Genomic DNA, 12,817 nt, shown 5'->3' with positions numbered 1-12,817 from the left:
GGGGTGTGACCTTTGGTATAAGCCCTAAGGGGTTTCTGTCACACACATTTTTTATTTTTTATTCTATTGATGTATTCTGAGTTTCTATTTTGATCTGTGAAAATAAATAAAATAAAATAAAAAAAATTAAATAAATTATTCATGAGACTGTTGGACGAGAAAAGTGTTCGGAGGCTAAAGGAGGGTCTGCTGTGGTTTTGTAACTATGGGAGGGAGACAAACAGAGACAGACAGCAGACTTGGCGTCACCTCTGAGTGAAGAGAGAGCGAGGAAGTGGAGGAGGAGGAAGGGAGCAGAATGGTTTTCTTTGGGCAGCTCCGACAGCCCGAGCTGGACGTTTGATCTGCGCCGCTTCTGGCCTTGAAAAAGGTGAGGGACAGGAACAGCAAACTGAGCAGAGGATCGTCACAGAGGAACAAGATGATACTGAGCTAGACACGGCCGAGTCGACGAGCTACAGTGGAAACCAAAAGGTCAATTAGAGCATTTAACGCTGCCGAGGCTTTAAAGCCGACAGGGGAAGCAACATCTAGTTGGTTAGAGGTACAAGTGTGGCTAGATTTCCCCTCGACTGCAGCAATTACCAGAAATACTGATTAATACACACACACCCCATGTTAAAGCCAAGACTCTAATAATGCATCTGGTAATAGGCTGGATTACAGCGATAATAAACTCTGTCTGTCTGAGCATTGATGCTGTAATCCGCAGGAATATCTCAGCTGATCTCAGCATTTTTTTTTAATTATCGACATCCAAGTCCTAACTTTACTGAGCTCCCAGCACCATACAATCTTTTTATTAAATAACTTTCCTGTGCAGCTGTATGTACCGAGCCAGGTGTATCTGTAGAAACATCGGGCTGTCCCACTAAAAAGGCCCATATGGATTAAATCTAGTCTTATTTTACTGTGATTTAGAGCTTCAGAGTTTTTAAGGAAAGGAAAATAACATTAATTTAACGAAGAGAGCCCAACTAATTAAACAGCTAACATCGTCTTGTTTGAGCTTTGCTATTCTATAAATGTGAATAACACCAAAAAGTATAAAACTGTGAAAAGTCAGCAGTATAAAACCACCAAATTGTTCATGTTATGTTTTTTTTTCTTTCTGAGCTACAAAACTAAAATTAAAAATAAATAAATGCTGTGGAACCGTTACTGCAATACGGAATATTATGAGCCAGGAATACCTGCTGCTTTTCTGATTTGAAGGAAACTTCTTAGATTATGCTGAAGATTTAGATTTTAATACGTTGATGCGCTGACAGTGCAGCGTTTTTACTGAAGGTTCATTTATTGTGAGAATCTTTTAAATCGGTCCAAACCGGCAATCATAACAGGCTACAAGCAGGTCACAGCTTTACAGAATACATTATTATAATAGTAATGGTATCCATCACAAACCGTACAGATTTCAGGCCTCTGTAAAAACTGTTTGTTGCTGTGATTTTATGTTAATGATAAAGGTAATTTCAGGAAACATTTAACATAAACTGCTGTTGTGATTGGTCCCCATGCAGATCCAACTGGGCCTGGATGTTTTCTGCCTTCACAACGTATTATTATTATTATTATTATTATTATTATTATTATTATTATTATTATTATTATTATTATTATGTCATTATCATTATTTATTGCATTTATATTATTATTATCAATTTATTTCATTTATATTATTAATATTATTATTATTACTACTGTATTATTATTATTCGTATTATTGTTGCTATTGTTATTATTATTATTACTCTATTAGTTGTGACATTTATGTTTATTGTTATGAATTATTATCATTTATTTCATTTGTATTTATTTATTTATTAGTATTTATTATTATTATTATTATTACTATATTTATTATCTATGAATATTATTATTATTATTTATAAATATTATTATGCATATTGTTATTATTATTTATGATTATTATTAGTATTACTATTATTATTATTATTATTACTATTATTATTTATGTCATTATTATCATTATTTATTTCATTTATATTATTATTTATTTCATTTATATTATTAATATTATTATTATTATTACTACTGTATTATTATTATTCGCATTATTGTTGCTATTGTTATTATTATTATTACTCTATTAGTTGTGACATTTATGTTTATTGTTATAAATTATTATTATTATCATTTATTTCATTTGTATTTATTTATTTATTAGTATTTATTATTATTATTATTATTATTTATGATTATTATTATTATTATTCACATTTATTTAAAATGAACCCAGCCTTCATTCATCCTCCTTCAGAATAACGTCTATAACAGGAGGGATCTACTATCTAAGGACGTGAGGAGGCTCTAGCAGCGCTAACTAGCCGTACCTGCTCCCCTCTGCTGGGCAGTGTCTGACATTTGACCATTTCTTTGTAGCGAATGCTCAGCTTCTCCTGCTGCTGGGTGCGCCTCTGAACCAGAACAGAACAAGCAAGGAGGAGATAGCGAGGCAGTGCAGCTTCCTCGCTGCTGGTTAATCAGTCACACAGTTTTTAACTAGAGCTAAAGAGTTAATTTATCCAACGCTGAGCCAACGGCTCCGCATCTGCTGAGAGTCGGCAGAGCTCCGACAGACACACGGTTAGTCCCTGAAGGGGATAAAGTTTACCTTTCTCCATGCTGGGACAGGAGCCAGGCGCACTGGCTCAGTGACAGGGTTTGGTGGTGGGACAGGGGACAAGAGGCGGTCCAGATTGGGCAGAGAGTCCCCCTTAACGGCCGGGCAAACAGGATGAGAGACAGAACAATCATGCAAGGCATCATGGGAAGGTCCAGAGAGATGAGGCGAAGCCAGGGAGAGAGCAGAGAACAGAAAGAATCACAGGCGTGTGATGATGATGATGATGATGTCAACCAACATATGAAGGAGCAGATGAAGGTTTTATCATGGCTGATGTGCTGCAGAATAAAAGTTATGCAGGAGGTGAACATAAACAGAGAAATATAGGAACTCTGAGCTGGTCCTTTAGAAATCCTGTACAACTTTTGACTTTTCACCTGAAATTCTGAACTGACAGAACCACCCGGTCCTTTAAAGCACGAATCCAAGCGGCTTGATTTTAAAATAAAGTCACTAAAATCACCTTAGTGTTGGAGCTGCCTGGAGCCAAACAGCTGCTGACTGTAGAGCATTTCCCAGGCATCTCACAGGGAGCTGGTAAAAGGAGCTGTGCAGGACGAGGTTACCCACATGTCAGCTAGGTTTGACCAAACTCTGCTGCCAAACAGGCCAGAATTAAAGTACGACGTGCAGATAAGATAAAAACTGTTTTACTAATGCAAGAAGTCATGCACAGCATCTGTGTCAGGTTGGATGCACATCAGGGAACGCCATAAAGACGCCAACCTGTCTCTTTTCCATCATCTATAATCCATGGTTCAGATTAGCGGTTTCCTGTTTGTGTGCTTATTTTTCTGCTTAAACTAACATTTCAGAACATACCGTATTTTCCAGACCATAATGCACAGCATGAATTAACGTGTCTATGTGCTTCTTTGTCCACATATAAGGGGAATTAAATGTGTAATATCACTCCCCCTTCATCTACACAGCTCTCTATTCATCTGGACTACTCTGCCCAACATCAGGCCTAAATAAACGTAACTTTTATCTAGAATTAACTTACTAGGTTTATTGTTGCTGCCTAAAGGCTCTCACATACTCGGGCGTACTGTCCACATACTGTGAGCTTTGACGTTTTACCCTCCATAGCTGAGCGTACTTTTTCCTACATTTCTTGTGGCAAATTCCTACAATTCCCAGACTTTCTGCCAGTGGGACGAAGCGGCGGAACGGAGGGTAAAATGTGTGATTAGCTAGCTGAGCACCTAGAGGAGTTTCTTTTCCAGCAGGCTCCCACCTGTCAGTGAGGACAGAGGGACTGAGATGCTGCGTCCTGGAGAACGCCTGCTTGGAGCAGCTCAGTGGATCAAGCTCAGTGTCACATAGAAACAGTTTGATGTGAAGACTTGTTGCTGCAGAGAAGTCCTAAAAATTTAGGTCTGCATCCACCTGTAGGCGTAGACCTCCGTAGAGTGAACTACGCCAGAATATGTGGGGATCTTTACATGAATGCACCTCCAGTTTAGACATTACAGTCAGGCAGTATTGTAGACAGCTCAGGGGTCCTATCAGGTAGTGACACAGTGTACCGTAATGCTCCTAATATCCATTGAGTGGAGCGGCTTCACTGCTAACCAAAGTCCTACTTACACATTTTAACAGATTTTTGAGTCCACATAAAATCAGTCAGTAAGCATAACGGTGATCAGATATAAGGAGCACCATCAATTTAGGAACAAATAAATGTGCCTGATAGTCTGAAAAATACGGTAATTTCTGCCAGGATCCTAAGTGCCTCTGTGTTTACAGCAGGGATATAAAGTTTTTGGCTTTAAATGGAGCATTTTTACATTCCTTTACAATAATAGTTTGTTCAATCCATGTAAACATAAAATATCCCCTATATGTCTAGTATTTATTTTTAGAGTCTCTGCCTCATTTACGAACGTCTCCAACCTTCTTTTCTTCCTGTTTGCACCCATTTGGATGCTTAAATTGGGTCGTTTTTTTTTTTTTTTTTTTGCATTCGTGCAGCAGCAGGTTTGTACATCTGGACCGGATTGTTCTTTCATCGTACGCCACGCGTCGGTGGGACGTCCACGCCACTCCTTTGTACCTGAGAGGTTTCGTTTTCAGGAATCGCTGTCCAGGATTTCAATAACCCCATTGTCCCTCACATCACACGCGTTGGTCGTCAGCGGGCCAACGAACCAGAGCGCTGGGAATCAGGCGGCCCCATTCAAGTCCAGTCAGCACCGCCGGGCCGCCCACATGACCCAGAAACAATGGTCTGTGTGACCGCTGTCAGCATTCTGGGCCTCGGCTCATTAAAACCGCGGCCTACGGCTCGTCCGCCATCAAACAAGAGGCGCTGTCACGCAGCATCAGACTCTGCGCGCTCCTCCGGCTAAACGTTTCCTGACCTGGAGCCCACCTCCTCCAGCGGGTTAACCATGAGAGAAACCATGCATGTTCCCTGCATACCTGTCTCTTGAGGCCTGTGGGCTGAGCGGGGGCGTTCTCCTCAAACTTGGCGAGCAGCTGGGTGGCCATGACCTTCACTTTATTGTGGTTTCCTGCAGCGCCACAGTCCGCTTTTCTTTCCGACGGCGCGGCAGAGACAGGCGGCCGTTCTTCGCGATAAGACCTGGACACCTCCTCCTTTGGGGAAACCAAAAGTGTGTTTTTCATTCAAGTGAGAATGATCAGTTTATTCTAGATGGATGGACTTCTGTCGGTGCTACTCACGTCTTCAGACTGACTGGTTTTCCTTCTTTTGCCCACGCCGTCCACATCCTTCTCTTTTTTGTCCTGTTAAGAAAATGCTGGGTGTTATTTTTGACCTGAGGCGCGAGTCTAAAAATGGAATGGGTGGGAGAGAAGGAGCTAAAGGTGTTGGTTGGTTTATTTAGGCTCTGACCTTGGGATTTCTTTTCCTGGAAATAGCTATGCTCTGACCCAGCTTGCTAAGGAAGGAGATGGGAGACTTTGTGCTGGAGATCAGGGCAGCTTTCTCCTCTGGACTCAAGCTGTGATTATCTGAAAAAATAAAAATAAAAAAAAAATCATATGCAAAGGTACAGATCTCTTCAGAAAATATGGCAGCTTTCAAAATACAAAAAATAAGTAGAGACGAGACACAACAGCCCTGGTGTCTTACTGCCACTTACCTCCAGGTGGCACTGTGTCCCTAAACATCTCGTAAAACTGACTGAGGTACATGACCATGGAGAGCTTGTCTGGCTCCACCACAGAAGACATCTCCTTGCCGGTCATGCAGGGCGAAATGCCAAATTCCTTCTCTGCCACGTCGAAAGCCAGCTGGTTGTTCCTCTCGTGGTTCTCCTCGTCCAGACAGTCAAAGTCGCTGAAGAGAGAAATAAAAGTAAGAAAGAGTCTACATCAAAGTGAAAACAAACTATTAAATATTCTGTTCCTTAGTAATACATGTTCACAATCTCGTTCTGGCAAGGTTCCCTGGTTCGAATCCCACAGATTGACACTAAGGGTTAAAAGCAGAGGACACGTCTCCTTGGAGTTTATTATTTGTTATATAAAATGTGTTTTCTAGCTCAGGAAGAAAAAAAAATAAGACACTCCACCCCTGAACCCTGAGGTTTGGCTGAAATACCTTTAGGGAGAAGCTTCCTGTCTCCATCTACCGCCTCTGAAAGTTTAAACCACTCCTGACTTTCAGCTGCGAGATGTTTCACATGTTTTACCCAACAGTCTCTCAATGAGATCTGGGCTTTGACTAGGACCCAGACCTTTAGCTTTAATCTTTTCACGCCGTCCACGAGAACACTGATACACTATCAACCCATTAATGTTCATGATTAATTTCAACAACTTCTCCAAAAATCAATCAGCCGAATTTGCCGTTTTATTGCTACAATAAAAATGTACCTCTTTTATATGTATGCATCTGAAAAGCTTAAATATAATGCATTTACCAAATTAACAAATAAGGACTAGGTTCAAACATGAGGGCTTGACCAAAGGAAAAGGAATCGAATTGAACCCGTTAAAAGTAATAATGGAGACTGTAACATTTCCAAGTCACGCTGTCTACTGTATATACAGTATTACTCACAAGCTATGCGAGTTAAAATTTTACTCATTTAGACTTATCATCATCTACAAAGTTAAAGGTGCATAAAACAGGCAGAACAACGGTTAATATAGTCAGCCGCCTAAAGTCTAACGCAGGTGGGCGAATGAGAGTCTACATTTATAAAACGTAGACCCACTTTCAACCCTATAAATGTCCTCAAAATAAAACACACAGCCTAGCTGCATGGAGTGAATTCATCATCAGCATTAGTGTTTGACACTCAATGTGCTGCACACACAAAAAAAAACTACTTGGGTTTCCTACTCCTTACATTAACTTTGCTAATTTACCCACACTAAGACTTTATATTGACTTCCATTCATGTCAGTAACTGCCTTTATGCCTAAACCCAACACTGACCAGAACCATCACCAATAATCTCTAACCTAAGCTAAAACCTAATTCACATCATATCTCTGAACCAAAACCCCGACCCTAAAAATATGCTCCGCTGCATTAGAACCTTAGTCCTAAACCCTAGCCCAGAAAAAAAAGTAAGAACCAAAAAAAGTTCCTCACTTTACGAGTAAAATTAGCAAAAAAATAGTTTTCTTGCTCAGCTGCAAGTACAAGAAAACCCACTCCACCCTTTCTATGCCCTAACCCAAACCCCAACCCTAACCCCAATTCTCACCTAAACAGAGTTCACACCGTAGTCCTAAACTTTACCGTTTGCATAAAACACAGTGAGGACCAGCGAAATGTCCTCACTTTGATGGTGAAATCACAACAATGGTCCTCACTTTAATGCCTAAACAGGAGCACACACACATGAAACTCCACATGGAGTTCAATTTATTAAAAAGGTTTGAGAAATCATAAATAATATAAAAAAAAAAAAAACACAGGTTGACTAAAACCATGACAGATTAGACCGCCGTGGCAGCTCAAAGCAATTATATCAAGTTTGCAGTTCAAAATAACTTCAAAATAATAATAATAAAAAAAACTTGAAATAAATAAGGGGTTTAAATGACAAACAGATGTGATTAAAAACCAAATAATGCTGCCGGTTTTTGCAGCAGCACTAAAAAAGATAGCTGTGCACAGACCGAGCTCAGCTCCTCTGCTCTCTGGACCTTTAAGGCGATTCCTTCAGTTTTCTGACCCTCATCATTGATGTGTTAAAGCGAGAAAAGATGAAGTTAGTTTAATAATGTATGACGGAAAACAGCAACAAATTTACATTTTCACAGCCGTGTCATCGTTTCTTTGCTCCTGTGGCTGCAGCATTGAGGGGAGGCTGGACCAGACGGGGGAATGATGCGGGCCGCCCAGCGCTCCAGAGACCTGAAGGGTCCTGCAGAGCAACATTTAAGGTCTGCCTTTCGATCTAAATATTTTTAACAGATGATTTCTTGATCTGCAGCCAGACTTGAAACCCAAACCAACACGCCGTTTGGCTTCTGCACCAAACAAGACCCTTAACTTCTAACCTGGACGAGCTGCCAGGGAGTCTGGATTAATAAGACCACTAACGAGGACGTGTTTCTGCACTCTGAGCTCCTGTACACTTTGTGGAAAAGCTTTACTGTAAATGTCATCATGCTTCGGCTGAAAATACTCTTACCGTTCCTCATCGATACGTCTCCGCTCCGACATGAAGTGCATTTAAAACCATCACATCAGGGACTGACTGAACCCTCTTTAACATCCATCTACCACTCATGAACGCAGTTTGGTTGAACCTCCGCTCATCACTCCATCGCTGATCCGCCCATCGTCCGGCCAATCAGAGGCAGCGGAGCCAAACCGCCGCATTACTCTGTAAAGGTCAGGCGGGACGCCGGCACTAACGGCTTATGTTAATTGCAGCATAACCTCCAGAGGGTAATAAAGCCCATTAGACGCCGCAGAAGGAAACGGCGCTGTTTATGGTGTGTGTGATGATAAGAGGAGTGTTTATGCATCGATGTGTGGATGTGTGCTGCAGAGGAAGGCTCCCATGACCCACCTGACAGGAAGCGCCGTGTTTTTGACCATCAGAGTAGGGATAACTTTCACATTAGAACTGATACCCAGTACCTGGGAATCCATACCGGTACTTAACGGTAAATATTTCCTGTACTTTTGTGTGTTTATGTCGTAATAAATGCCAGTTTATTAATAAAATCTCAAAATGTTTCAATTTAACATATTTATTTCCCAATATATAAACTCGTTTAGATCTAGGAATTAACCTCATTAAATGATTTGTTAATTTTAATACATTGCCTGAAAAATAATTAAAGGCAATGCAAACAATAAAACAAAGTTTTACCAAAACACAGGTTTGAAGCTGTGTGTGAATAAAATTCTGGGAATTATTTTAGTGCAACCCTGCCTTGGGTGATGGACCATCATCCATCACCGAAGGCAGGATGCCCCGAACTGAAACGGTCTGCTTGACTTACTTTCTAAATAATTTAACTAATCTGACCACGTGTAAGAGCTTTAAATTCCCTTCAAAGATCATCAGTTTATCCTTAAATATGGAACAAAAACATCTAAAATGAGACGGCAAAGGCCTGAACTATTTGAAGACTGAAGTTCACAATCTTGATCCCAATAAACAAGCGCTGTTCAAACTGGGAGCACATCGAAAACAAGACCCGTACTTCAAAAGCATAAAAACGACTGGATGTTCGTGTTTCTTTTTCTCACGGTTAGACCCACATACGTATAAATATACCAGCATTCATACATGGCAAGATGGGAACAGTGTGACAGCAGCTTCAATTAATACCCCAGAGGAAGCGGTGGAGTGATCCTGCACACTGCTAGTAAGCTGGCAGAAAGAAGGCTCCTAAATGAAGCCTTGCTTAAAAGGGCATGGGGTGGAAAGCATGGAAATCAAACTACAAACAGCTTGTGTGTTAAGCAGCTGACTGCAGTCTCTATCAGAGCAGAAAGAACAACTAATTAACCAGCTAGTATCACTTTGTTAAACTCCAAGTGTTACTATAGAAAGAGCAGAAAGGTAAAAAGGTGAAATATTCTCAGGACTGGAAAAGCTCCAAAATGTAGCTGCTAATTAGTCATTTTTCAAGCTCAGACCTCTGCATTTAAATTAAATAAATGTTCCCCACAGCGGTTGAAGCCGGAGCGGTACAAAATGGATTCTTGTGCACAAATAACGCGAGAATTCATCTTGCAGGCAAGATTATTTTTTACATCTGAATGAGGAACAATCTATGTTTTTGTTTGCAACAAAAGCAACTCGATCGTGTTAACTTATCAGGTTTGCAACAGTCCAGCAACGGCGAAATAAATCCGCCATCATTGCGCGTCTGTCGTGTGTAAAACTGGACTCTGCAGGTTCTGATCCCTGCGACTCACATGAGATCCGGCCTGTATCTGTGGATGAGGGCACACAGCGCCAAGCCGCTCTTCCAGGACATGGTGAGGTCCGTTACGCTGACGTTCCTGTACCCCTCCGTCTGTCTCTGGCACCAGTTGAGCAGCTTACTGGACCGAGCTATGGACTCTGTGGCGAAGAAGACACGGAAACGGAGAAATTAAAAGCAGCCGGTTGAGCTGATCGTTAGGATTAAAGAATCAAAGCAACGCAATCAGCAAAGCATCGCTGTTAACGGGCGAAATCGTATTAATTTAGTCATATGTGAGCTTAAAAGTAGTGTTAGTATCAGTCTGCAGGAACAAAACCAACTCTTTAAGGAATTTTATTGTTGTAAGGGGGGAAATGGATGCAAAACAAGGCGTTAGACGGTGCAGGACGAACAGGGAACCTTTAAAACAAGCTGCTGAATTTCTCCATTAAGATCAGATGGCAGCATATCTGTCTGGGTTAGTGAGAGGAAAGGAAACGAATGCAACTCGTCCACAAAGGTTCACACATTCTCCTGTTTGTTCTGTTTTTTCCTTTATGAATACAAAGCAGGTAGGATTTAAAACTGTTAAAGCTATTAGAGAAACCTGCGGAGCAACACCATGCATCTGGACTTTGAGTTACCTTGAAACTGCTTGTCAAGCAGGTAATTGTCTGGAGTGGAGATACAGTCGTTTATTATTACATTAAAGCAAATGCTACACCGATCAAACAGCCTGTTTGGCTCTCACAGTGTAGACCTAACAGCAATTAGCTGCAATTATTTCCTGCTTTAAAACATGGTTTTAATGTGTTGCTGTTTGTTAAGGTAGAAAAATCTCCAACAAAAAACATTTCCTCATTTTTATAAATGTCAACTTGTGTCTGTTTCTTTTTTAAAAGCTGTGTTTTCCTGTCTTTCCCATTTTGAACAGAGGTTAAAAGAAACGGGCCTCCGTCTCGCTTCATATTCTTATCCAAGGGTAGCAGGAAGTTTTGGTTTACTAATTAAGACATTCCTAAAAAAAACTGATCAGAATAAGAAACTAAGTGGAAGCTAAAACAAATGCACACTTATAGAAATGTTTAACACTTCTTTTTTTTCTGCTGCATTCACAGATGAATTCATCCAAGGTTGTTTGCATCGTTATCAGGGCACCAACAACTGAGGAGGGTGCATCTTCTTCCTGCTTGTTTCCCTCTGGCATTAAGCCTGAGCAGACGCTGGACTGGAGACGGGGATGTTTTAGAGAAGAGAAGAAAAAGAAGTACAAACCATTCCTGGCTAACTTCGGTGTGGAAGAGTTGATCACGTTCTCGATTTCAATGCGTATCTCCCGGCCCTCTCCTGTGTCGAAGAGGTGTCGCACCTGCAACACAGACATCATTATTACCAACCATTATTACGCTTCTTGAACCTTTACTTGTTTTGTCACATTTCTAATTTCTATGTGACAGACCCACACAAAGCAATGTGTTTTTTTAAATTATTTTTATGTGGTTTGCATTCATATTCAGGCACCAGGATTCAGTTCCCAGCAGCCCTTTGCTGCCGTTACAGCTGTAAGTCTTTTAAAGTAACTTTCTACCAGCTTTGCACAACAAGAGGCTGAAAATTGTGTCAATTCTTCTTTGCAAAAAGGTTTAAATTCAGCCAAAGCTGAGAACATCAGGTTTAAGTCCTGCCACAGATTCTCTGCTGGATTCAGGTCTGGACTTTGACTAGGCCAGTGGTTCCCAAACGTTTCGTTGTGGGCCCCCGAGTGATTTAAAAGAAAGTTTCCACCCACCCCCACCCCCCCACCCCTCTCCAACCAACAGTTGAACAAAGAAAAGCCAACGACAGTAAAACATAATAAAATAAACTGCAATCTTCTTTAGATCGCAAAACTGCCACTTTTAAAAGTGTAATTTTTTAAGTTTAACTGTCTATTTTACTGTGAAACTGGATTCAACATTGCCATCTATATATATTTTTTAAATAACTTCTCAATATGGTAATTTTTCCAGTTCATATGTCCTTCAATTACACTATATTACACCAGATGCCCCACTTTGGGAAGCACAGGACTAGACCATTCCAGCACATCATTGTTTGTTGACCCAAACCAATCAACTCCTGCCAGATTCCTGCTGAAGAAAATCATCTCCACAGCATAATGCTGCCACCACCTTGTATCACATAGTGTGTTGACTTAACATTAGAGATAAACTTAAACTACAAAATAAGGGCCTCTACGGATCACTTTATCAATAAAGGTTAAAATCAACAGGGATGAACGAACATTTTCACCCTTTTTGTTTCGCGGTATGGGGCTGAGTACAAAATTAGTTTTCCACCACAAACAGCGCTGTGCACAGGGAACAAAAAGGTTTAAATTTAAACTGAGATTAAATTACTCACTTTGGTGCAGATTTTATTTTTTTAGGTGTCAAGACTAAAAAAAGGAGCCATTTGAACACCCTGTGTTTCAGGTTTTTGTTTGTAAAAGAGGAAAAAACATCTATTTATCTCCTATTTTGCAAGTGTGAGCTGCTCGGTTTGGCTTATCGCATGAAATCCACAAAGGCACATTTCATTTTGTAAAGAAAGTTTGAGGAGCGTGAAAACTTTTGAAAGCTACTGTAGGACATCGTGCTTAAAACGTCATGAAAAAAGCTTTGGACCCAAGTTTAGGAGACAATTTTATGCCTAAACGGGAGGGGGGGGGGGGGGGGGGGAGGAATCCAGATAAAAATGGTAAATCGGAGGGAAAAGTTACTCAAAGAAGCAGTGGCGGTTCTAGACCAAATTTACCAGGGG

General features: G+C 40.7%; 1 protein-coding gene across 1 annotated transcript in view; it reads right to left on the bottom strand.

Annotated features, from left to right (window-relative positions):
* mical3a (microtubule associated monooxygenase, calponin and LIM domain containing 3a) overlaps positions 1-12,817 on the bottom strand; it is a 78,739-nt gene that overhangs the window by 53,150 nt on the left and 12,772 nt on the right. Inside the window, 10 exon segments of the mRNA XM_036126660.1 lie at positions 250-360; positions 2,358-2,441; positions 2,639-2,740; positions 5,078-5,254; positions 5,342-5,404; positions 5,514-5,632; positions 5,764-5,960; positions 10,026-10,173; positions 10,660-10,689; positions 11,291-11,384. Of these exon segments, the coding sequence (XP_035982553.1) occupies positions 250-360; positions 2,358-2,441; positions 2,639-2,740; positions 5,078-5,254; positions 5,342-5,404; positions 5,514-5,632; positions 5,764-5,960; positions 10,026-10,173; positions 10,660-10,689; positions 11,291-11,384 (1,125 nt within the window).

Source organism: Fundulus heteroclitus, chromosome 2 (genome assembly GCF_011125445.2).
Source record: "Fundulus heteroclitus isolate FHET01 chromosome 2, MU-UCD_Fhet_4.1, whole genome shotgun sequence".
NCBI classification, from domain to species: domain Eukaryota; kingdom Metazoa; phylum Chordata; class Actinopteri; order Cyprinodontiformes; family Fundulidae; genus Fundulus; species Fundulus heteroclitus.
The sequence above is the reverse complement of the archived record's forward strand: the minus strand, read 5'-3'. Positions and strand labels throughout refer to the sequence as shown.